Source organism: Pseudoliparis swirei, chromosome 24 (assembly GCF_029220125.1).
Source record: "Pseudoliparis swirei isolate HS2019 ecotype Mariana Trench chromosome 24, NWPU_hadal_v1, whole genome shotgun sequence".
NCBI classification, from domain to species: domain Eukaryota; kingdom Metazoa; phylum Chordata; class Actinopteri; order Perciformes; family Liparidae; genus Pseudoliparis; species Pseudoliparis swirei.
Window position 1 is genome coordinate 16,378,954 of NC_079411.1, and position 26,079 is coordinate 16,405,032.

A 26,079-nucleotide genomic window follows, 5' to 3' on the forward strand; every position below is an offset into this window, starting at 1 on the left:
GTCCTCCGATGGCGAGCTGTAGTTTAGAGCAGGTCAGTTGTAGTCGCATCTTATCCGCCGCCACAGGCCACCAGCGGGAGGATTGGTGTTCAGGAGCACAGCAGCATTAGCATGTTGCCATTACTCAAAGCTACTAGCGTGTATATCTATCATACTTTAAAAAAAGACACACATCTAACAATTAAAAAAATAAATACATAACTCAAATAAGGTGAATGAAAGGAATGTGCATTAATAAAATAATCTGAAAAAAGCTATGTGTTTTTTGTGTCTGTGTGTCTATATTTAATGGGACATAATTTTTTTCTTATCAGTGAATGACTTTCAGACTATAAATCAGAATAAAAGTGTCCGAAAGGGGGTGCGGTTTGAAAGACAAGCTCTTTAATGTCCATTGCACATAAACTCCATAAAAATAAAAGGCACTTGCATTCACTTTCCAGCTGGTATCTGATCTTCATTTTTTTAACCTGCTTTTGAGAAAACATGAACTGAAATGGTAAAATCTTTGTAAATCCATGCAACTGGAAGCACTTCAAATATTTAAAAAAAACTAAGAGTAGCAGCAAAAAAAGCAATAACTCGTAAATGATTACAAACCGACCCGCCCTCAACAGAAAACTGGACTGAAATAATTAAAGAAATCGACGAGATGGAAATAATGACCTTCCTTCTGAGACTGAGAAGGGACAGATGGACAAAATGGACAAAATATATGTCAAAATAAGGAAGTTGGCAAGTGACATGCCCTCCCTAACCTCACAGGATTTGGGACTTTGTTTCCTTATTTCTAATTATTTTCCTGCTTTAACATTTCTATTTTTGTATTTCCATATGGCCCTTCTTGGCCAGATGCACTGTTAATTTTTACTTTTTTTATTTATTTATTATTATTATTATGCATTCTTACTTTTGAAGGTTGTATTTCTGTAAAAATACCGAAATAAAATATCAAGTATAAAAAAATTAATAAAAAAACATCCCCTAGTTGCTGTCGGCGACTTAAAAAGTCACTACGTTTGCGTGAGCAGTAGATCCATGTTGGATCAAATTGTAAACATTACCGCAAGTCACATTAGTTCTTCGAACACGTTTCAATACAACGGCCGGCGCGGCTTCCTAAAGAGATCCAAGTGAGTCCTTTTTGCTTCAGCTTCAGTGTCAGGTGCTGATTTTCGCTGACATGAAGGGAGAAAAGAAAAAATCAAAAGCAAACTTCAGTGCTCTCATCGTGGTGCGTCTCCAGTCCCTCTCGATCTTCACCTGCCTGCTTCCCGTCAGCAGGGAGGGAGCACAGTCCAGACAGTGAATGGCCTTCAGCTCGAAGGCCGGTGCTCTGGCTCCGAGGCGGCCCTCCAGCTTGGTGCAGAATTCCACCATATTGCCAGGATTTAGGTTCAGCAGGACTTGCCTGAACTCATGGCTGGCAATTAGGACCACATCCCTGGTCGGGTCCTCCGCACCTCCGTCCCGGAGCATCCCCACGGTCACCTCAAAGCGGTGGCTGTCGAAGCGCTTGATGTGGCAGGAGTGTTTGGCCAGAGCCTTGATCTGACACAGCTCCTCCTCCTCCTGCATTCGGAGCCGTATGGGCAGTGCAACGGTCGCCGACGGGGAACCGGCTGTCAGATTGGCTTGGTTTGCGACCTGTGTGGCGTTCTTCGGCTCGCACTTGGGGTACGTCTCTCCGTAGAGGCAACGCAGCCACTCTCCCATGAACGCCGGCAACATGTTGATGACCGACTGTGCCCCGTTGTCCGTCTCGGCCACGCGGACGTGCTTGAAACGTCCCGCCCAGGTGACTTGGTGTCCGTGCAGGTGGCTGCAGAACAGCTGCGTCTGGGCCATGCCTTTGGTTTCCCAGGCGGGGGGCCCGCACACGTGGCTGTACTGCCCCCAAGTCAGGGTGGAGTTGTACACCTTCTGCCCCTCTGCATGGTACACGTAGATGGAGAAGAAGAGGATCACCATGGAGATGCAGAGTAAGATGAGCTTGACCGGACCGCGGTGGGTCATCGAGCGGAAGACATCCAGGATGGACAGGCTGAACCGCGTCCACAGCCGCAGGGTGACGGGGATCGCGCAGACTACCAAGGTCACGATGATCTTCGTCAGCTCCAGCTCCAGGAACCACTTGAAGAGCTGGATGAAGAGCATGACGGCGAGGCCGACAGCCAAAACGGGCAGGGCGAACAGTAAGAGGAAGTAGGCCACGCAGGTGCGCATCAGACCCACAGCGGAGGAGCCCTGGAGGAGCACCACAGAGAACTCGCACCACATGAAGCACACCAGGTATGGAACCAGGATGCAGTAAGTGCCCCTGAAACCGCGCATCCTGGCCATGCTGCAGGTGGAAACAGACGGTGAGAGAAAATTACTTTTTTTTGTGGACTAAAATTGATCAACTAACAGCTGGGATGGACCTTAAAGCCCACTGACCCCATCCAGTGTCCGAACACATCCGATGCTCACCTGAAGAACAGATAGAACAGATACACGTAGAGCAGGCAGGGGAGACTGAGCTTCAGCACCACCGACTCCCCTAGTGGCAGAGTGGCAAAGGTGCGCCCCAGGCAACGCACTGGCATGTTCTCAGGCATGAACTGGGTCAGGCGACACAGAGATGATGCAACCTGGATAGAAAAACAAAAACAATTTCAAGGAACTGCATTATTTTCCAATGTCTGCATGTTTCAGCAGATCAAATAAAAATCATATGGGGCTTTTTTGTCAGACATTTCTACAAAGTATTGTGATTTATAGTCAATAGGTTACAGGATTCAACGCTGTGATTCTGATGATTTAATGACTGTGCTGTCAATCTGCGGCCCCTCCCCCGCTGACCTCTATGACCATGGCTCGGCGTGCGTACATCGCGGCTGTGGGGTTGAGGCTCTTGTAGCTGACAGCAGTGAAGAAGATGGCCACGGTGGAGAGCTCAGAACAGGGGATCCAGCCTTTGTCGGCTACCGGGAAGGAGAAGATGACGAAGAAAACGGACAGGATGAAGTAGAGGTACGGCTCCAGGTTGTTCCACCCGAAGTTGGACTCGGCCTGCTCCACGTCCAGGCGGGGTTCAAAGCGGGTCAGCAAAGACGTCAGGGCACTAAAGTTCTCCCAAGTCTTTAAAAAAGGAATGTTCGAGGTAAAAATACGATTTTGAACATCCATAAATTGCCAATTCTGAGAAATTAGTACTGTTAAGATCCGCCGCCACTGGCTTCTCCACTGCATTCCAACAGGTCAGATTTCATGTAAAATATGTGTGCTGCATGACATTAAAATAATGATCCCAAATCCCAAATCTCAAATTCGCCTCTCAGGGCGATTGACTCGCTTCTGACATCAGTCAAGAGACAAACAGTGGCGACTAGACATCGCTGCCTTGACAGGTCAGAGAATCGTGTGGAAACGTAGCCGTTTCTGTTGAAGAAAACCAAATTGGGCTCAATCGCCGGCCGCAACCACCTTGCTGCTCTGGAAGACGCGCAGCGTGCAGATGATCATGGAGACGAAGGACAGGTAGAAGACGAGCAAGGGGATGACGAAAGCGAACAGGTCGACCGTCAGGCTGCTGATGATGAAGAAGAAGATGAGCGCGTTGACGTGCTGCGTGGGGATGACCGTGCTCAGCCACTGGACGCCGGCCCGCGACGCCCAGTCCACCAGGTGCTCCTTCATCTCGATGATGCCGTGCAGCGGGTACTGCAGCACCTGAGGCGGAGAGAGACGGACATGAAGGGAGGCGGCAGAAAGAGGACAAATCAGAGCGCTGAATCATAACAAAACAAAAGGAATGATTCAAGGACAGCGGGATAATCTGTGACGGAGCTGCGACGACCATCAAACGTGACTTCATGTCCATGGCTTTTTCCATGGCCCCGTTCTGCCTCTTGTCCCACATCGTCCCACTGCGGCCCAAACTCCAGGAACGTTTGAAGGCATTCCTGTAGCCCGACGGCACCACAGCCTTGTGCTTTAAAAAGACACACACACACGCAGACAGACACACACACACACACAAATAAAACGACATCCTGTTTCCTTACAATGATGGATTGTTTCTGTTGTTGCTGATCGGGTCTCTTACCTCCCCGCTGCTGTCGCCGGGTTTGGGACTTTCAGTCTTGGCTGTGACCTGGCTGCCAGCTCGGGGCACAATACCTTGTGCGTACTTTTTAGTCATCTCAACAAAGTCGTCCAGGTCAACCATCTGTGCGGCTAAGAGGACACAAAGAGTGCAGTTGTAGAGGAAGACACATCTCTCTCTCTCTCTCTCTCTCTCTCTCTGCAAACTCACACTCATTGTTGACCATGCTCTCCAGAACTTTCTGGGTCTGGCTCGAGGTCGGGCCAGGAATCCGGCTGGCAGTGCCACCTGTTGGTGAGGGACGACCACAACATCAGTGGGTTCTAAACATTTTTCTTGATCGCCATGCAGCATGCAACCTGATATTCTCCACCGTGGCAGCTGCAGACACTGGAAGGCCATCGTTACGGCAACATGCTACAGCATTCTGGGCTGTCTGGAGTGCAAAAGGCGAAATTGATGTCACAATTAAAAATAAAACGGTGTGGATCCTATACCTTGCACTGCGTTGACCTGGCCGGCATTTTCCAGCATCTCAGCCACAGCCACCTTCTTCTTCCTGTCCGGGTTGAGTTTCCAGTACATCATCATGGCGGCTTTACGCACCGCCATCTCAAACCCACTCTCTGTTGACAACTTGCGCACTTCGGCCTCATTCTCTGGGGTGATTCCTAGCGAGGGGGGGTTGGTGGGGAGGGGGTTAGAACACAGGAACAGTGAGGCAACGACGGACTAAAGCACGCACAAACTCAGTGAGCTGCGTTCCGTTGCTTTCACCTGTTCTCTGGATCCAGCAGCGCTGCAGTGCTCTCGCGGCTCCTTTTCGGCCCTGTTTAGCTGCTTTAATCAAATAGTTGACAGCCAGAAGATTGTTCTGCTCTGTGTCCTTCTCTTTAGCCAGACTCAAATGGTGCTGACCCAGCTGAAACACAAGAAGAGGGGAGATTAGTTCTGCCCGCGTGGGCTTTGTCGAAATAAGTAGAATCGGACCCATTAGGTTGGAGCATCCTTAAGGCACTGGTTTTATTGGGACTATTTCCTTAATAGAAAGTAGCTCTAAGTTCATCTCCTCCATATGACTACAACTCCCATCGTTCCCCTTCCCCCCTGTGGACATCAGTGTCTCCGTCACGGCCGACTACCAGGGGCAGCAGAGATCAAGTGACTGCTTTCTAAACTTAACTGTCGTGTCATAACAAAGTTTGGATTCAATGCGTCTATTTGCAGGGGGCCGAGATGCGTCTCCATTCGAAGGGGCTCCCGTCTGTGTCTATCTGAGAAACACTAAGCATACAGTATCATGAACCTGCTTTTATTTCATTTTGAAATGGACAGTAATGTCACGCTACACTCATACAGCATCAATACACTCTTATTCCCTGTGTACTACGTTGTCTATCGTATGTATGAGATACTAGTGGAGCTTCTGATCTATTCCTCAATGCATGCACATCCAACCACTGTCCTGATGCCTTCACATGTCACACACTGTGGTTACTTCGGTGCTTGGTGTTCGCAAATACATGACTTATTAACACGGGACGTCTTAAAGCCCCCCCCCCCCCATATCTTCTGCCAGCACCTCTTTTTACATTTGCACTCGTTGGCAGAGAAGAAAGAGCCAATAGAGTGTGAATATTTCATTATTATTTTGAAAAAATGAATTCAGCACAATGCTGCAACACCCTGAGTGTGCATGATGATTTGATTTCCTGACAGTATTCCGTTATTGAAAACCTGGGATCGTCTTCCAAGTGGCCAGAAATAGACGCATGCTCGCAACCATGCGGGGTTGAAAACTATGTCAAGTGCCGTCTCTGTGCATCTGGGTAAAAGGAGCAGAGTGGAGCATTTAGCGGGGATCGAGTGGCAGGAATTGAATTTGTATCTTTAATCACCTGAAACTAAAGACGTTTTGTTTGTGTTTTCATTAGCTAAGAATGAGCCGTTTATGTCAACGTACGGAGCGTGTCCTCTTTCTAGTGTCCCAGAATGAACAAACCAAACACAGCACATACTGTATGTTTTGTTTTTGAGTTGGCCTCAGTGGTTCTCCTACATGCTCGGCAAGTTTCAGTTCATTGAAATCTGCAACCTCCCCACTCGATGCCACTAGATCCTACAGACTGCACCTTTAATAAATGGTGAATGGAGTTGGACTCAAAGTGCTTTAACGTTAGTCATGTACCTATATTCATTCACTGATAGTAGTGTCTAGCATGCTAGGTGCCACCTGTCCATCCGGACCCTAACTAATCCTACATACCGCAGGCACCACTTGCGGGAGCAATCTGGGGTCAAGTGTCTTAGTGTCTCACATCGACATGGACTAGCGAAGCCGGGGATCGAACCGCCGATCGTCTGATTGAAGAACAACCCTGCTCTACAACTGAGCCACAGTCGCCCTTACACTCACCCGGGTTTGAGCTCTGGCGTCGCCGGCTTTGGCCTTCTCCTCGATCTGCTCCAGGGTCAAGTCTTCTTCTGGTTCTTCGTCTGGAGGAAACAGCAGGATGTGTCGATAAATTAAAATTTCAGTATTTGTAAACATTTAAATATTTGGTTCATATATTGCAAACAGAAGGTGCTGAATATTGAAACCAAGGCTGAAAAACTGTAGTTCTTCAAATGGCCACTTGCAAAACCCCACAGAGCCCTATGTTAAAATGTATTCACACACATCAGTCACGGAGCAAAACCCGTCTGATTCAAAACGGTGAATGTTGTATTCATTAAACTGTTGGGAAAAAACTTTATTTCATTTCGTCCTTTTATTTATTTATTTACATTTTAACATCTGCAAAAAAAACATAGATGAGCTTCAGCCTTTAGTTATTAGGCTGTTGAGATAATCGAAAGCTTCAAATACCGGGGGACAGACGTTTCCTTCTCAAATGCAATGTCAACGTTAGAAGATACTGAACAGAAAGCTCACCCACAGTTGTTGTTTCTGCGCGTGCTTTTTACATCAGTGTGACAGAGTTATCACGTTCTCAGTGGGCTGTGGTCATTGCTCAGCCGATGACACGAACAGTAAGGGAGTGAAATCCTTTGCGAGATTAGTAAAGTATCTGTGATATTTTTTACTATATAACAGCTGTGTGCTTAGGACTGGTATGGAAATGAACCTAGCCCCCTCATCCCCTCTTCCTTGAGGAAAGAGGATGTACAGCATTAAGAACTACTTCTTTCTGGAAAAGCACATATCCTGAGGCAGTGCGGTCCCTTAACTTCTCATCATGAACTCAACCTAACGGTGTCCCCTATGGTATCCTAATGCACCGGCCCCTTTTGTTGTATTTTACTCTGATGAAGTATTTTTGGAGTATGATAGTTTTTGTTGTACTGTTTCATTGATATTTTTAATATTTAATGGAAAGGACATTCCACAAACTATGAGACAGCCACGGGTCAGTGGTCTGCGACTTCCCACTCTCGGTGCAATAAAACTCCCTAGCAAATCAAATGCATTACCTTCCTCTTCATCATTGGCATTGTCCTCGGCTTTCCGAAGTCTTTCTTGTATTATCACCTGCTTGGCCATGCGGGCAAAGCTGCGTTTCACGAGGTCGGCGGAAGAGGCCGCTGGAGCCTCAGTGGAAGCAGCGGAGGAGGAAGTAGGGGGATCCATCGGAGAGTCACAGGCCAAGCTAGCTGACGTAAAGGAAACAGGTGTGAGCTTTGAAAGGGCTGATATGTGGGCGATTTGAGGGGTAGAGCGGTTGGGAGAGGTAACAAGTGGAGCTTTGCTCGGAGGCAGAGAGAAGGGACTGGACACGGGTGTAGAAGGCGCAGCAGGAGTTAAAGGCGTTGTCCCCTTTGCAGATGGAGGGCAATCCATCGGGTTAGAGACGGATGTCTGGGAGGAATGAGCTGTTCCTCTGGGTTCTGCTGGGGACGGCGATGTGGCGGGGTGATAGGAAGCAGCAGGGAGGTTACTGGAGACGAGTGAAGGAGGCGTCTCTCCGGGAGGGGGGACAGAGGGTCCATCCTCAACAGGGCGTGACCCCTGGGTGTTGACAGAAGTTGGAGTTGATGTGGAATTATTCTCCATATTTTCTGAAATAAAAAAAATGTAGCCTTAGTTTGCAGCAGAAAAAAATATGAGGTCATTTTATAATCATGATTGAAGACACATTTGGCAGGGTTGAACTCTGAACTCCCTTTAGAGGAAATCCCTATATATGTTTTACCTCTACAATATGACACCAACATGAGTTTTGAAACAAACAAAACCAAAAAAGGCAAATTCCTTTTATTTTTTTACTTTACCTACACAGAGGAGGGTGACAATAATTAGCTTTTCACATGCATCCCACGTGGGACAATAAATGTGCGAACATACGGGTACGTTGTTCTCAAACTTTTTATTTCGCGCCCCACTTTCAAGGAAGGAAAATATTTGTGCCCCAGCGCACAAGCAAAATTGTAACTTAATGGTCCATGCTGAATTTTTATTGAAATAACAACTTTGTGTGACTCCTGTGACTGCGCTTTTTCAAATAATAGAATAAAGAAAATGGTAATCACTTTTAATTAAACCAAATTGCTCCATCAGACAAAAACAAATATAAAGTGCAATCACTTTGTCAGAACAATGCAAATAAAGTTGTGCAAAAAAGAATACACTTTAACAATAAGTGCAACCTGTGAAAAACGAAGCAAAAAAAGTTCAAATATTTGGCAATAAATAGTTTTACACTAAATATATCTTCAAATCAATAACGTGCAATCGGTGCAAAACGAAATGAGTGCAGATATGTGTGAGCCATCAAGTTGTATCAGTAGTAGTTCAAATTTACTCAGATTCTCAAATGAATCAATATTCCCTTGATCAAGAGCCTGCTAATTAATCATTATAATTGAATTGATACATTGGGCTCCAAAAAGTATATTAAAGATACAATAAATGATCAACTGAGTCCTCCTCTTCGCAGAATAATATGTGTACATTTTTTATTGCATTGTATTTTCCTGTATGACGCATGTCATCATATGACGGATTTCTTCTCTGAGCTCAAAGACTCGACAACATGTTTCTTCGTGAGAGCCACCGAGCTTCATGTGAACGGCTGAAGGCTCCTCCATCTCCTCACAGAGTGAACACAGTGGTGCTTTCAGGGACCTTGTTGGGGCGGCTTTAGCTCAGTGGGGTAAGAGGGCCGTCCTGCAACCGCAGGGTTGTGGGTTCGAAGTGTCCTTGAGCAAGGCACTGAATCCCCAGTTGCTTAATAACTAAGGATGGGTTAAATGCAGAGAACTAATTTCCCCTTGGGGATTAATAAAAGTGTATATTCTATATTCTATGAAACTGACCACGCTGATAGCATCGGTCAAACCCTCGTGTGGTTCACGGCACATCTAGCGCTTCTCTGTGTCGGACATTGTGTCCGTTTGGAGACTCTCTTGGTCAGCGCCTGCACCATCTGTGCAGAAACACACACAACTCTCCATCTCAGCCCGGGTTAACTTCTGTCAGGTAACTGACCAGCTGATGCCACTTTTACAAAGAGATTTTCCTGCGTGCGGTATTCACCAAGTTTCCTCTGAAAGAACTCCCGTGGCTTATTTACGTGAGTGCGGTGTAATGTCTCCACGTGTCTTTTTAATGTGTTGGGTTCATGATGTCCGCTGATCTTGTTCAGACATAAATCACAGACTGGTCTCTCCACATCTGCATCGCCTGGGGTGGATTTTATTTTCCCTCCTGCCAAATGACAGTTGTGCGCACTACTGAGCTCCACGCGGGTGGCGAAGGAGCTTTTACTTCGCGATCGCGCATGCGCAAGGGTAACCTGTAACGTAAATATTTACACGTACTTTTGGAATTTGTAAAGTTCTCCGCACTGCCCCCCGCGCCCCACCTGTAATACCTTGGCGCTCCACTTGAGGGGCGCGCTCCACAGTTTGAGAACCACTGCACTAAACCAAGACAGCTCTGACTGAAACACACACTCAAGGAGAGAACCCTTACTTGGTAGCAGGACGAGCAGATTCCGTCAAGGCACGACGTCAACTGTCCTCCAGAATTCAGAGGTTGTCCACCTCGCCCATGCTCCGCGAAACCGTAGACACACACGCGGTGCGCGGCACAAACTCTCAGTCTGGTCTTCAACGGCCACGCCCACGCGGAAGAGCTCCGCTCTGTGAGCCAGCGCGTCTGATTGGCTGTTCTGCCTCCTCGCTTCAAACGCTTTTTTTTTTTTTTTTACCAATCTTGATTGTCTCCTTGGACTTTTCAAATCAATCACCCTGTGTCTCTTTTTCTATAGCGTTGGACAAAAAAAATTGTGGGGCGATGGGTGCTGCACCGTTATTTCAACAGCAGTACATATTTATTATAAGTATATTATGGGGTTCAAGGTCAAAATAAGCCTGCTCTGAACCGAGGCTGACTCTTTCCATGGCGCCGGTCCACAACAAGAGGGACCCTGCGACAAGGAGAAAGAAACATGTCATAATGCGGTGAGGTGTCATAATGCAGTTACACTTTAACAACGGGAACATTTGGTCGATTGAAACGGCTTGAAGTATGAGAATCAACACTTTTTATCACATGCATCAGTCTGAAATTCTTTTTTCTTTTAGATTTCAGAATGATATTTCATAAAAAGTGGCTTCATAATGTGTCTTAATGTTGAGGAAAAAGAGTGTATTCAATTCAATTCAGTTTATTTGTAACCCATTTTCACAAATTACAAATGTGTCTCAGAGTGCTTTACAATCCTGTCCCAGAACCTCACATCGGATCTGGAAAAACTCCCAAACAAACCTTCACAGGGAAAAAGGGAAAACACCTTCAGGAGAGCAACAGAGGAGGATCCCTCTCCAGGATGGAGTAGATGCCATGTGTACAGAAGGAATCATTATACACACATTAAAACACAGAAACAACACAATCAATGAATATGACAGAGTGTAAGAATAGTTGGTGTATAGGTATGCTCCACGATCCAGACCTCCATGATCCATGAGGCAGATGGAGGTAGAGAGAGTGGGGGCGGAATCTCAACAGGGCAATGGCGGAGTTGGTAGTATAGGCAGATTTCCCGATCCAGACCTTATAGGAGGAGTGGGCGCAGCATCAGCAGGGCCATGGCATTGGACTGCAGTCGGGAGGAAGCAGAGTTAGTAATGTGCAATGGAGAGATGAAAATTCATCCATAAGGAGAGAGAACAGAGGAGATAGGTGCTCAGTGTATCCTAAACGTCCCCCGGCAGCTATAAGCCTATAGCAGCATATCAAGGGGCTGGACCAGGTGAACCTGATTCAGCCCTAACTATAAGCTCTGTCAAAGAGGAAAGTCTTCAGTCTACTCTTAAACGAGGTGACTGTGTCTGCCTCCCGGACTGAAGGTGGAAGCTGGTTCCATAAAAGAGGAGCTTGATAACTGAAGGCTCCAGATACCATCCTACTTTTTAAGACTCTAGGAGTCTAGGAACTACAAGTAGCCCCGCATTTAGTGAGTGCAGCTCTCTAGTGGGCCAATGTGGTACTACAAGCTCCTTAAGATATGATGGAGCATCACCAATCAAGGCTTTGTAGGTTAAGAGAATAATTGTTTTAATGATTCTTGAGACAAGATGTGCCTGATTTTTTAAAATATTACGTAGATGAAAGAATGCAGTCCTTGAGATTTGCTTTACGTGGGAGTTAAAGGACAAGTCCCGATCAAAGATAACGCCAATATTCTTTACAGTGGTGTTGGATGCCAGGGCAATGCCGTCTACAGAAACCACATCACCAGATAATTGATCTCTGAGGTGCTCAGGGCCGATTAAAATTACTTCGGTTTTGTCTGAGTTTAACATCAAGAAGTTGCAGGTCATCCATGTTTTTATGTCTTTAAGACATGCTTGAATTTTACTGAGCTATAGGACTCCTCTGGTTTAATCAATAGATAGATATAAATGACATGTAATGTAATGTAATATAATTGAGTAGTTTATGCCACATCCTGCATCAATTCGCGCATTTGATCCTTATGGATCATGCTTTAGTTATGTATTACTCAAGCATATATGCTACCTTTATCATAAACAATAATCAGACCGCTCCCAGACATTTGGTGTATTGATGTATTCTACATAGTGCCACACTGTGTATGCACACGAGCAACAGGCAGACCAATGTGCTACAATGTGCATTGTTCCTTTGGGAGCTGTCCACCTGCGCGAGTGCTGAAAAAGACAGCTCCCATTTTCTCTCTTACGCCCTTTCCCAGAATTCCCTCGGGGGCCTGTGAGGAGGACAGTCGGTTGCTGCCTGGAAGAATGTCTGCTCACATTTGCAAAAGCTCCCATGAGCCATGCGGCAGGTCACTGGTTTCGCTCCAGTGGAGATAAAAGCACCTGGGACTGGGAGCCTCATCCAAGCATCCCCCCCCCCCCCCCCACACACACACAGAGGCATAGAGGACACTCTAAAAGCACATGCCCATTTGACAAAGTGCCTCTTCTTCCAGATGCGGGTTAAATGATGACACCGGGTTTAATCCGCCGATGCTGTGCCCCCCCCCCCCCCCCCCAGAGAGAGCGAAAGACCGGCTCCCCTTTACTTTGATGCTTCACATCAAAACTGGTTCACGCTCCACTCACCCAAACTGGAGCACAGCATCGTCTCACGTTATGTGAATATATGTGAGTTGACGTAGCCTCGGAGAGAGCTGCTTCTCACAGTTCACAGCATCAGCGCGCGATTGAGGGGCGGGGCCTCTCCGGTGACCCCGTTAAAACAAGCGAGGCTTCTTTCTTCGATCGTTTCTGAAAAAGGGGGGGGGGGGAGGCGAGTCTCCGCGGAAGTCACAATGTCGGACTGCAGGAGGCAGTGGAACCGGGAGGATGAGCTGCCGGTTTACCTGGCGGGGCCGATCCCCACCAGGCAGAACCAGAGGAAGACCTACGGGATGTTCAGCTCCGTGGAGGGGGCGTTCGAGAGCAAGACCATAGACTTCGATAAGTACGCGGTGGGGAGGAGAGGCAGCAGCACCCCGAGGAGCGGGAGCCGCGAGAGGGTGCTGGACGCCGATGACCCCGTCGGCAAGACGTCCAGCGAGGGCCGTGAGGGGTCGCCCACCGAGTCGCACGGGGAGTCAGACGATGGTCGCCCCGGTGTTGTGGTCAGACATTCATCCGCGAAGGAGAGCCCAGACCGGGAGGTATCGGGAGGATTTTGCCCCTCGGGTTTTCTCTTGTGTCTGGCTTTCACCATATGCAATTTGGATCATTGTGTCATGACGTAACATATTTTCACGACTAATATGATTTATACATTTAATTTGCTTCTATCGGCTGAAAGCATGCAATTTAATCTTTTTTTATTTATTTAAAAAAATGCAAAATATGTCAACTGTGGATTACTTCCACATCCCCTCAGGAGTTGTTGTTCTGAGACAAAAAGCATCAGTCTGCATACATAATGAAGTGTGGTGCTGCATTGCAGCTTGGTCATTTCACGTCTAGTAGCTTATAAATAAATAAAAATAAAAGATTTCCAAAAAGATCGCTCGTCTCGTCTGCGGTGCAGAACTGGACAGCGCCATGCAGGCAGCGTCCCTCCTCCATTGTTGTTCCCGCTACCAGAAGGAGAACTGCGTCTTACTGTAAGAGACCCGAGTAGGGGAGGGATAACATTCTTAACGAGGTGGCAAAAAACAGAAGGGCGACAGTCCTCTCGATGTCCGTGTGGTCCTCGCGCTGCTGACCGGTGCGTTGCGTAATCTCCGCCACCTGTCAGAGTGATTAACTCGCGCAGGTTGACACGCAGGTATGCGCCTTGCCGTACAACAACACAAACAGCATGTTTGCGGAGATGCATCCTTCCCAAGCTACATTAGAATAACATGTGTGCTGCATCACTATACATGTATTAATATGCAGTATTAGTATTTATTATATACTCTGCGTTTGCTTGCATTTATTATGTCACCAATCAATGCAAGTAAGAAGAGAACCCAATGGGTACGTCCACCGTGTCGTGATACAATGTATAATGCAATGCAGGGCAATATATCACAACAAATAAATGTCAGGATTGACTTCAATAAAAATGTCAGGATGGACTTCAACCACTCTCTCTCTCTCCTCCCCCATGCAGAGCCGAAGGCTGTTGATTAAAGGGGGACGAGTGGTCAACGATGACCAGTCTCTCTATGCAGATGTCTACATTGAGGGCGGGCTCATCAAGTGCGTATGCAAGGGAGCCATGATGTCAAATATGTGCAAACACTTTCACAGTCGATACTGGTTTCACTTCCTTATTCCCCCCTCCGTAAAAAAAATTCCCTGCACTTCCTCTGTTCCTCCCTCGCCCTGTCCCTTTGTGTCTCACATATCTGATGCTTGGCAGGCATGTGGGGGAGAATCTGGCTGTGCCGGAGGGCGTCAAGGTGATCGAGGCCAACGGGCGCATGGTGATACCCGGGGGGGTTGATGTCAACACGTGTCTGATGAAGTCCCACCTGGGCGCACAGCCCGCCGACGATTTCCTCCAGGGAACCAGGGCCGCGCTCGCGGGGGGTACCACCATGATCAGTGAGCGCTGGATGCCCACAGTACACTAAAGCACAAATAATATCAAGTGCACTCTTTCCATCCTAACCTTTGCCCCCCCCTCCACCTCGCCTATCTCACGCCTCTCAGTCGATCACGTGAGCCCCGAGCCTGGGCAGAGCCTGTTGGAGGCGTTTGAGTGCTGGCAGGAGGCCGCGGATAAGAAGGCCTGTTGCGACTACTCGCTGCACGTGGACATCCCCCAGTGGAACGAGACGGTCAGAGATGAGTTGGAGCTCCTGGTGCAGGAGAAAGGTGCGTCCGTTTCACGGCTCTGCGGGGGGGTTAAAAACTATTGGCCCAAGAATCCTCTCAGAGCAAAGTCGCGGCATAGAGCCATTGTTGTCCGCGGCCGCAGGGCAACAATTACAAACTTCAGTTTGTAGTCTGTTTTTAGTCAAACAAATGTTGGCTGCGAACAAACAGAAACCGAGCAGGGGCAGAGACTTGTCCCATTTCCGTCCAAAAATAAATTCGAGAGTTGTAAGGACGTTCTCTACACTGCCTCTATTCATTGCATTTCGTGACACAATATTCACCCGATGTGTTAAAAACATATATATGTATCTTTGCTACTACGTCACCTCCTTGTCATCGCTGTCCAGGCATCAACTCTTTCCAGGTGTTCATGGCTTACAAGGACGTGTACCAGCTGTCAGACTCTGAGGTATGTCTCACACTCGCCATCATGTAATCCATGATGTACTGCTCTTTCCTTTCTCTGTTAATCCCCCCCCCCCACACACAGCTGTACGAGGCTCTCTCCTTCCTGAAGCAGCTGGGCGCCGTGGTGTTGGTTCACGCTGAAAACGGAGACCTGATCGCTCAGGTGAGCTCTCCTCTTGTAACAGCTGAGTTGAGCCACGCTTCTGACGTAACACCCATGCAGAGAGAGGGATAGATGGAGAAAGGGAGAGAGGGAGACAGGGAGACAGGGAGAAAGGGAGAGAGGGAGACAGGGAGAAAGGGAGAGAGGGAGAAAGGGAGAAAGGGAGACAGGGAGAGAGGGAGAAAGGGAGAGAGGGAGCCAGGGAGAGAGGGAGAAAGGGAGACAGGAAGAGAGGGAGGAAGGGAGAGAGGGAGAGAGGGAGAAAGGGAGACAGGGAGAGAGGGAGAAAGGAGAGAGGAGCCAGGAGAGGGAGAAGGGAGACAGGAAGAGGGAGAGGAGAGGAGAGGGAGACAGGGAGAGAGGAGACAGGGAGAGAGGGAGAAAGAGAGAGGGAGAAAGGGAGAGAGGGAGACAGGGAGAGAGGGAGAAAGGGAGAGAGGGAGAGAGGGAGAGGGAGAAGGAGACAGAGGAGGAGAAGGGAGAGAGGGAGAAAGAGAGAGGGAGAAAGGGAGAAAGGGAGAGAGGGAGAGAGGGAGCCAGGGAGAGAGGGAGAAAGGGAGACAGGAAGAGAGGGAGGAAGGGAGACAGGGAGAGAGGGAGAAAGGGAGAGAGGGAGAAAGGGAGACAGGGAGAGAGGGAGGATTAGTCCCGCTGACGCTGGCAGACATGCATCTTCACAGGCCACCATCTCCGGTTGGCCGTTATTAAACTAATAGATAGATAGATAGATAGATAGATGTATACTTTATTGATCCCGCAAGCGGGAAATTACAGGCAGATCCAGGAAGATTACAGCATAACACGAGGGAAGAGAGGAGAAAATAAAAAACAACCCCCAGAATATGCCCCTAGAGGGGTATAGTGTGGGAGCAGAAAAAAACACCTCAGCAATGATGATGTCATGGTGATTAAGACGGGGAGAGACCGAAAGGTGCAGATAAGGGCCGACGGGCGGTGATGAAAAAAGTGGAAGTCGCGGTCCTGGAGATGAACGGCGCGATTAAGAGGACAATCAAGGCGAGGGCCGTGACGAGGGCGCGGTGATGAATGAGGGCAATGAAGGATTATTGTCCCGACGGTGAATTATAATGATTTATACTTGTTAACATAAGTGCAACGGGAATAAAGGGGGAGATTGGCGATGAGAAAGATTTTGGAAGCGCCAACCCATCTTGTGAGGAGACAGTGGAACTCAACACAGGGGAAAAAGAAAACACGTATGTGTGTGTGGACCAAAAACAATGACTTCTCTTTTATCTTTATTTAATTAATGAAAATTCTTGCACATCTCGTTGTTGATTTCTTCAATGCATTTAGCCAGCCTATGGGATCATAGTCCCCTGGTGATATAGTTATATAGATTTGTGTTTTTCGTCTGCATAACAACTCTGTTTCCTTCTTTTTTTCTTTGATAGTAGACATACCACAAGATTTTCATTTTCCAGCCATTGAATGTAAAATGTGTTCGTGGGTGAAACAGGATTTTCACAAGTGCTCTGTGTGTTGTGTTGAGTATATGAAGATGATCGTCTGTGTTTCAGGAGCAGAGGAAGATCCTCGGGATGGGAATCACCGGACCTGAAGGCCATCCGCTGAGTCGTCCAGAAGAGGTGATCACATTCCATCCCTCCATCCGCCCATCCCTCCATCCATCCGCCCATCCATCCGTCCATCCGCCCATCCATCCATCCGTCCATTCATCCATCCGTCCATCCGCCCATCCATCCGTCCATCCGCCCATCCATCCATCCATCCATCCATCCGCCCATCCATCCATCCGCCCATCCATCCGTCCATCCGTCCATCCATCCATCTATCCATCCTCCCATCCGTCCATCCATCCATCCACCCATCCATCCATCCAGCCATCCATCCGTCCATCCATCCATCCATCCACCCATCCATCCATCCGTCCATTCATCCATCCGTTCATCCGCCCATCCGTCCATCCGCCCATCCATCCATCCATCCACCCATCCATCCATCCGCCCATCCATCCATCCGTCCATCTGCCCATCCATCCATCCATCCATCCGTCCATTCATCCATCCGCCCATCCATCCGTCCATCCACCCACCCATCCATCCATCTATCCATCTGCCCATCCATCCCTCCATCCGTCCATTCATCCATCCGTTCATCCGCCCATCCATCCATCCGCCCATCCATCCATCCATCCCTCCATCCATCCATTCATCCATCCGTTCATCCGCCCATCCATCCATCCGTCCATCCGCCCATCCATCCATCCATCCGCCCATCCATCCATCCATCCGCCCATCCATCCGCCCATCCATCCATCCGTCCAGCCATCCATCCATCCATCCATCCGTCTGAGGTGTGAATGCTTTCTTTGCCTTCCTCTCCATGCAGCTGGGGGCTGAGGCGGTGTTCCGCGCCATCACTCTTGGCAACCGCGTGAACTGCCCCATCTACATCACCAAGGTGATGAGCAAGAGTGCAGCCGACACCATCGCTCAGGCCCGCAGGAAAGGTCAGCCCCGTTTGTATCACGCTCGCTCCAAAAGCGTCTAGTTTTAGCGACTCCTCCGGTGTTCACGTACGACTTCTCCCCCCCTTTCACATCCAGGTTCCGTCGTTTTTGGCGAGCCAATAACAGCCAGCCTGGTCGCTGACGGCTCCCACTACTGGAGCAAGAACTGGGCCAAAGCGGCTGCTCATGTGACTTCTCCCCCTTTGAGCCCCGACCCCACAACCCCAGACCACCTCAACATGCTGCTTGCTTGGTACGTCTTGGACCTCTTCGGCAAACGTTTAGCATATAAAGCTCAAGTTTTTTTGCGATAGATAGAGAGCTAGATAGTTACTTTATTAATCCTGCAAGGGGACATTGCTTCGCTACAGCAGCAATGTACACTAAGTCATGATAATTCTCTGAGCAGCCCAACAAAGTGGGCAGAAGAAGTGTTTCATTTAGCCGCAGCCTAGATGACACCAGAGGTGACACCGTGCCAGGATCTAACTCTCGCTGTGTTGCCCTTGGATGTGCGTTCAGTATTCATGCCACAAACAGCTGGTGGTCAACACACAAGAAAAAGAAGAAACAGATGGAGAGAAGAGAAGGTGAGGAGAAGAGGGGCAGAAAGAAGGTGGCGGAGAGACACATAGAGGATGACATCACGATTTAAAAAGTCGCCTTTATGTATATGTATGTATTTATGTAGACTGTATCATAGAATCTGCTATTATCAATACATAAAGGGCAAAAACAAGTATTGAAGTTGAGTTTATAGTCATCCTAGAGAGGGGACCAGCACAGAGCGCGACACCTTCGACTGTCCTGGATTCCATAAATAGTGCAGGAACTAGGATCTTTCATCATCTGTTGCCCTGGCTACCAACTGCCTGCCTCCTCCTCTTCCTCTTCCTCCTCCTCCTCCTTTTCGTGTGCAACTCCAGGTGGGCGTCAAACCTGGATACCTCTGTTGTCTTTTGAGCTCCTGCGAAAGCGACATGACTGTATTTTCAGGTTCCATAAAACTCTCTCTTCAGGAACAAAAGAAGCAACAGTTTTCTTCGCATTGTCAGCGGGTTGTTTTCATAATAAGTATCGGACATCATGAAGTGATCGCTGTAGCTAACAGCCTCAGAAGAGAAGCTATGACGTTTGGTGTTCATCGGCCTCTTGTGTATAAATGTGCTGATGGCTTTTTGACAATGCAGCGTGTCTTTGTGTGTGTTATTCTGACAGCTTCAGCGGGTGGCTTTTCTTTTTCCGCCCCAGGCCACGACATTACTTTAAGTCACATGCTCCATGAGGACACCTGGTGGCGAAGAGTAGAACTGCCTGTCTTTACGTTTGTCTCGATTGCTTGAATTGCCTTGAGCTTACTATGAGGTCACAACAATTTTAGAAAATCTTACATTTGACGGGTAGATATCGCTGTGGATCATTTTCATCTGGTTCTATTGCCTCGGTCCAGCGGGGACCTGCAGGTGGTGGGCAGCGGTCACTGCGCCTACACCCCCTCCCAGAAAGCGATCGGCAGAGAGGACTTCACCCTGATCCCGGAGGGAACCAACGGAGTGGAGGAAAGGATGGGTTTTGTCTGGGACAGGGCCGTGGTGAGCAATGATTGTGTGTGTGTGTGTGTGTTAAAATGCAGCTGTAAATGTGAGTTGCACTCCAAACATCCCCCCCTCTCTGTCTCGCAGGCCATGGGGAAGATGGACGAGAACCAGTTTGTGGCGGTCACGTCCACCAACGCGGCTAAGATCTTCAACCTGTACCCGCGCAAGGGCCGGATAGCGGTGGGATCGGACGCGGACGTCGTCATCTGGGACCCCGACAGCTCCAAAACGATCACTGCCGAACTCCAGCAGTCGGTGAGAGCGACAGGAAAATTGCAAGGGGGGGTCCATGGAGAAACAGGGAATGGAAACTGAGGAGGCGGGAGAAAAGGCCTCCTCAGTGAGATGGTATGAGTGGGAAATAGAGATAAAAACCAAGAGGCAGATCAAAGGAGCTGCTGATAGGAGAAAACCCAAAATGTACTGCACATTACTAAGAGCTGTTTGATGCCATATTGCATAGGTGTGGGTGTACCATAATACAATACAGGAAACACATGTTATACAAAACTACGGGTTAATGGCGATATACAGCCTGTTTAAAGAAAGCAGAGTGAAGGATTCATCTTTAAATTAATCAGTTTAGCCAAATTACAATGAAAAAAAACCAACCTAATTGGATGGGGGGAGGGGGTTGGGGCATTGACATGACATTGAAATGTGTGCGATAGGAACCAAGCTATAGTGAAAGCTTTTCACAAAGATAACGGCGGTGTTTAATCCTATTTCATTCTAAAAGAGTGAAATTCAAGTCACGGCTTCTGCATTGGGGCGGCATCAAAACCGAGTCGTATGAAATAAAAAAGTTTGCTTGAAACCCAGCCTTTAGATTTGAAGATATTTCAAAGCCAGCAGAACTGTTTTCTGGGGTGAACGTGTGCCTTGAGCGAAGCGCTGCAGCCTAGTGAGGATGTTCATGTAGTCCATCCGCTCCGCCACTCTGGAAATGGCCCTAATCCAGACTGGATGCCGGCTTTAGGTTCTAATCCCCCTACACCCATCACCAATCCTGTGCTAACATCTCTCCCCCCCCCCCGCTCCTCCTATGTGCCCTGAGCCTATTTCTTATTCATCCTCTACCCCCCTCTCCTCTCAACTGCTGCATTTTCACTGCATGCAGGCCTTCTGACACAATGCTGGAATAGCACAGAGGGCTGAGGCAGAATGGTGGGGGGACGGGGGATGAAAGAGTTCTCCCTTGTTTTTCTCACCCTTTTTTTCTTCTTTCCTCCTAATTCTCGGTTTTATGTGCGTTATCGCTCTCCACACAGACTTCAGAGTACAACATTTTCGAGGGTCTAGAGTGCCGCGGGGGTCCAGCGCTGGTGTTGAGTCAAGGTCGGGTGGTTTACGAGGAGAGCGAGCTGCAGGCCCAGCAGGGCGCCGGTCGATTCATCCCCCGCAAACACTTCCCCGACTACGCTTACCAGCGAGTCAAAGTCAGGAACCAGGTACGCTTCACACATTGCTTCAAAAGGAAATGTTTTTGGGAAAATATGTTGCATTAAAAAGGATTAAATAGGCAGTCAACATCCAGTTCCTCTTAGTGGCACCGTTGCTTTACAGTCTAAAAGAAGACTTGAGACAATATATATTAAAAACACTGCGAAATAGTTGTAAGTTTAAGCAGTTCATTTTCAGGTGTGGGTTTATTTTGCTTCCATAACACGTCTTTTTTTCAGACAGAAAACATCAGAAATACACATTCAGGTGTTTATTTGACAGTTGTGTCTATTTGTGTCTTGAACTATCTTGTTTCCATTACATAATGCCTTGTTTGTAAACACATAATCGTCTTAATGCAAGTAATCAATTGGTGAAGTTTTACAGTGATAGCTAGTTAAATTTGTTACTTTATTAACCTGTGTCTTCAAAATGTTTTTATAAAACATATCATTTTTTATACCCTATTCACCCAAGGTGTCTCCCTTTAGTTATTGCAGGGTTTATTGGCAACATTATAATATATTTGAAAAACACAACGTATCAGACTTTGCCAGACATTGAATAATAAAGTCTTGGGTTTATTTCTGTCCCTCGTGTTTTTTTTCATTGTTCACATGAAGAAATATTAGAAAAATAGGAACTAACAATTTTGAAAAATTCCACGCTTTAATTGTAGTTGTTCAATGACTAACAGCTTGTGTGTGTGTGTGTGTGTGTGTGTGTGTGTTCCAACCAGGCACAGAGCAAGCAGGGTGTCACCCGCGGCTCGTACGACGGCCCTGTGTATGATGTCGTGCCCACCCCCAAATACATCACTCCTTCTCCATCAGCCAGAACCTCCCCCTCCTCTCACCAGCTGCAGCCCGCACGCAATCTTCACCAGTCCAGCTTCAGCCTATCAGGTAACAGGAATTATGTATTTCACATCATTGTAAAAAAAAAAAAATCCCATCCTCTTTGAGGCTTTTAATGTGTTAAATGGAGCATAAATATACTTGTGCATTATTGGTGCATGCTACGCGTGCTCAACAGCTTCTGAACAAAATAGATTTCAAGTGAATACATTTGACGTTTTGCCTCCGTCTCCCAGGAGCACAGAGCCATGACTACGTCCCTCGTCGCTCTGGCCACCGCGTCATGGTGCCCCCTGGTGGCCGCTCCAACATCACCAGCCTCGGTTGAACACCCAACTGCAGTGCACTAGTGTGGTCTTCACGGGGCTTTCACCTCTCGAGTGTGTGTGTGTGTGTGATATTTTCTTTCTTTAAAAAAAATCAGTTTTACCTTGAGATGGAGAAGCACAATACTACTTCCAATATAAGAAGAGTAGGATTAACAATCATCCAAAGTAGGAAACAAATTGCACTTACGCACACACACACACACACACACACACGCACACACACACACACACCCCACCCAAGCACCCAGATGTAAATCGAGTGCTGTGTCATGTCGTTTTATCTCCTTTCCTGTGAGCATGACTCTTCCTCGCATCCCCCCATCTCCCAGCGAGGGGGTCCGCTCAGACACGGTGCTCCTTTTCTGCGGATGAAGTAACAACATTTTTTATTGTTGGTGTTTTTTCCCCCCACATTGAGCATCTGCAATACTTGTTTCGATGTTGGCTCACGCGTTGCATGGACACGTTGTTAGATGTCGCACCACTTGTGGTTTTCATTTCCCGGTAAGTGTTTTGGCTCTGAGCACACAGTGGCAGTTCACTGTGGACGTCACTGTAGAGTCAGCCAGCCGGTGCTCGGAGGTTCATTCTTTCTCAGATTACTGTAAACTTCGATAACCGTCAGATACTTTGTCTTTATGCAAAAGTGTGAAAGTAAACCAGACAGCTGGGGACAAATCGCGAAGAACAGCTGTGCGCTCCCAGATTCATTTCCAGGTCGAGTCACGATATATGTGTGATAGTCTCTTGCCAGATCTTCCTCGTAATGATGCGCTCCACTCCCTGCTGTGGAAGGGCTTCTACAGCACAACCTCCTTCCCCCTCTCCCTGCACTCCCCCGCTCTTTAAAACTTCACTGACAATCTTTGTGACGTTTTGTTGTTGCTCTTGTCTCCAATGGAACCATTAATAAGGATCAATAAAGACACCTTGTTGTCAAGGTGAAAGTGAAACAAATGCTCCTGAGCGTCTAATTTACGACCTCATGTGAGTGATGTGATTTAAGGCCCTGTTCTGTGTCTCCTCTGTTTCTTCTGTGTCTCCTTTGTCTCCTTGATTGTTTCATTCCCTTCACCTGCCCTCAGCCACACCTCTGTCTCCTTGATTGTTTCATTCCCTTCACCTGCCCTCAGCCACACCTGTCTCCTTGATTGTTTCATTCCCTTCACCTGCCCTCAGCCACTCCTCTGTCTCCTTGATTGTTTCATTCCCTTCACCTGCCCTCAGCCACACCCATGTCTCCTTGATTGTTTCATTCCCTTCACCTGCCCTCAGCCACACCTGTCTCCTTGATTGTTTCATTCCCTTCACCTGCCCTCAGCCACACCTTTGTCTCCTTGATTGTTTCATTCCATTCACCTGCGCTCAGCCACACCTCTGTCTCATTGATTGTTTCATTCCCTTCACCTGCCCTCAGCCACTCTTGTCTCGTTACTGTCTCATGCCGTACACCTGTTTCCCCCCCTATATATTGTGCCAGTCTTTTCCCTGTCTCCTGTTGGATTGTTGTCTTTAGTTTTGCTCTCTTGTTCTTCTTGTGCCTTGTCGCTGTACCTGCCTGTCTTTGTAACTATTGCAGACCTGAGTTTTTGTTTGCAGTATGAGTGACAATCTAATCTTTACGGGCATTAACGACAAAAACCTCAGAACCCCGAGAATGCAATCAAAGAATTCATGTCCATACAGCTCAGACTACCCGCAGAGACCGTCAACAACATAACGTTCCACCGCATACACCGTCTGGGACCGCAGAGCGAAAACAGCCAACCACGGCCAATCATCGCTACATTTGAACACTATATCCTTGCTTAAAAATGCTAACAATAGCAGAAACTTTGACAGTCGCGCCTGATCTTGCTTAAAAATGCTAACAATAGCAGAAACTTTGACAGTCGCCTGGAAATTCCACACAATCACTAACATCACTTTTGCACCCTCAAATTTCACCCCTATATGGAACAATCCCGACTTTGTAAGGTGCAATAAACCTTTAAATCTCTACACATGGTCCGGTAAAGGCTTCACTCATTTGAAACACATCTTTACTCTGGTTTCATTCCCCCACTCGGTTGTTTCAGAAGTATGGCATCGGGAATAATAATTTTTTGGAATATCTGCAACTCAAATCATCCGTTCAAATGAAACTTAATATTAAGGTCACTAATCTGAAAATACCTCCCTCAACCTCACAATTTATTAATATCACCTCAAAAAAATGTATCGAAAAAATAGGTAGCATTATATCACATTTTTACGAAACAATATCGATACCAACGAGAACATGGGAATTAGATCTATCTATCACTCCTAATGCCGACTTCTGGACCCAAATCTGTACTAATATCTACTTCATGCAAATTTTACAACTAATACAGTATAAAATACTTCACAGAATTCACTACACTGGGAAAACATGTTTACAATTCGATTAATTACAGACATCTGTTCACATTGCACTCAAAATAGTCTGGATAGCTACCTTCACGCCACCTGGCATTGGAGTTCAACCCTTTTGGAAAAACATAACTGAGTCACTGTCTGTTTTCCTGGGCTGCCTCGTCCTGTTATCTCCCTGACTGTGCTTATAGGAGACATTACAACAATAAACCAGAGCAAAACAAACTGCAGAATATTATTGCCAAGACAACTATCGTGATGAACTGGAAATCAAGGAATAACACACATATCACACACTGAAGAAATTTAATGACAGAATATATTGCAATGGAAAAACTAACCTCATCTATCATTTACAACACAACAGAACACCACTACATCCGGTCATCATTCACTATGTTTTTTACAAACCCATCTTATTCATGAATGACTTAATCTTATTTATTTTTCCCCCTTGCCTGAAAACCAATTACATGTCACGTACATATAGGCAAATATATGAATCTGCCCTCATCTATGTAAAAAAATAGAAAACAATCTGTCACGGCGCGTTAGAGCTGTGTGGCGATGATGCTTGGTCCCGTTTCTGAAATTAATTCTGACAAATTGAAGTGAAAAATGACTTCAGTGGAAGTTGCGGAAAATAACTGTGGAGCGCGAGGACAGGAGAGGCACTAAGTGTCACTTCTCTCTTCCGGCAGAAACATTACGCTGGATATGATTAATGATACAAATTGGCCAAGTTGAAATAGCTCATGTTGGAAAAGTGTCATCTCCAATTTAGCGCAACACCGTTTCAAATTAATGTGATCACACACATTTTACTTTTTGCCAGCTCAGCAAATTGTTTTCTTTAAAAAAAAGAAAAATTCTTCTTGCCTCGTATGATAAGTGTGATTTATGTCTGCACCATCACACATTGCTCTCTGCACATCCAGCAGAACTTTGAGGAGCTTTGGGAATAACCTTTTATTTCTATAATATTTCCTCCTCACGATTCCGCGCAGATTCATACCTCTGCAACCCTTCACTTGCTCAAGGTCAATAACTCGAGAAAAATATGTCTAGACACATTTCTATAACCACCCTGTACAAATAATAAGAATTTCGGAGAATAATTTACAAATAGTAACACATTTTAGAGGTAAACTAGAATGGGCACTCGGTAGAGCGCATACCTTCGCCACAGCCACATTTTTGCATTAGTTGCATGCCAATTGGGTAAAATTTACCGCGCTATGGTAAAAAGAAGATTTTGACCTTTTCATGACCTTGACCTTTGACCCGATCGATCCTAATTATCTAATCAAATGGTCCCCGGATAATAACCAATCATCCCACCAAATTTCATGCGATTCGGTTTAATACTTCTTGAGTTATGCGAATAACACGCACGCATACAAATAAATACACAGCGATCAAAACATAACCTTCCGCATTTTCAATGCGAAGGTAAAAATGTTGGAAAGTATTTGCCGCAATGGGAACAGG

At 47.0% G+C, this 26,079-nt stretch overlaps 2 protein-coding genes across 2 annotated transcripts; one reads left to right on the forward strand and one right to left on the reverse strand.

Moving 5' to 3' along the window:
- Positions 1-362: 362 nt before the first annotated feature.
- Positions 363-10,183, reverse strand: wfs1a (Wolfram syndrome 1a (wolframin)). The gene is made up of 12 exons (XM_056409673.1): positions 10,065-10,183; positions 7,565-8,149; positions 6,507-6,586; positions 4,868-5,012; positions 4,588-4,761; positions 4,301-4,378; positions 4,091-4,221; positions 3,842-3,976; positions 3,469-3,714; positions 2,845-3,123; positions 2,473-2,633; positions 363-2,344 (listed from the first exon to the last, which is right to left on the reverse strand). Exons 2-12 carry the CDS (start codon positions 8,142-8,144, stop codon positions 1,162-1,164), a joined length of 3,192 nt encoding a protein of 1,063 aa, XP_056265648.1. The 5' UTR covers positions 8,145-8,149; positions 10,065-10,183; the 3' UTR covers positions 363-1,161.
- Positions 10,184-12,897: 2,714 nt separating this feature from the next.
- crmp1 (collapsin response mediator protein 1) lies at positions 12,898-23,139 on the forward strand. Its single transcript, XM_056409292.1, has 14 exons — positions 12,898-13,248; positions 14,187-14,275; positions 14,439-14,623; positions 14,732-14,896; positions 15,247-15,308; positions 15,390-15,470; positions 17,012-17,080; positions 17,844-17,964; positions 18,061-18,217; positions 19,415-19,556; positions 19,647-19,817; positions 20,834-21,013; positions 21,745-21,910; positions 22,099-23,139. Exons 1-14 carry the CDS (start codon positions 12,898-12,900, stop codon positions 22,188-22,190), a joined length of 2,031 nt encoding a protein of 676 aa, XP_056265267.1. The 3' UTR covers positions 22,191-23,139.
- The last annotated feature ends 2,940 nt before the right edge of the window (positions 23,140-26,079 follow it).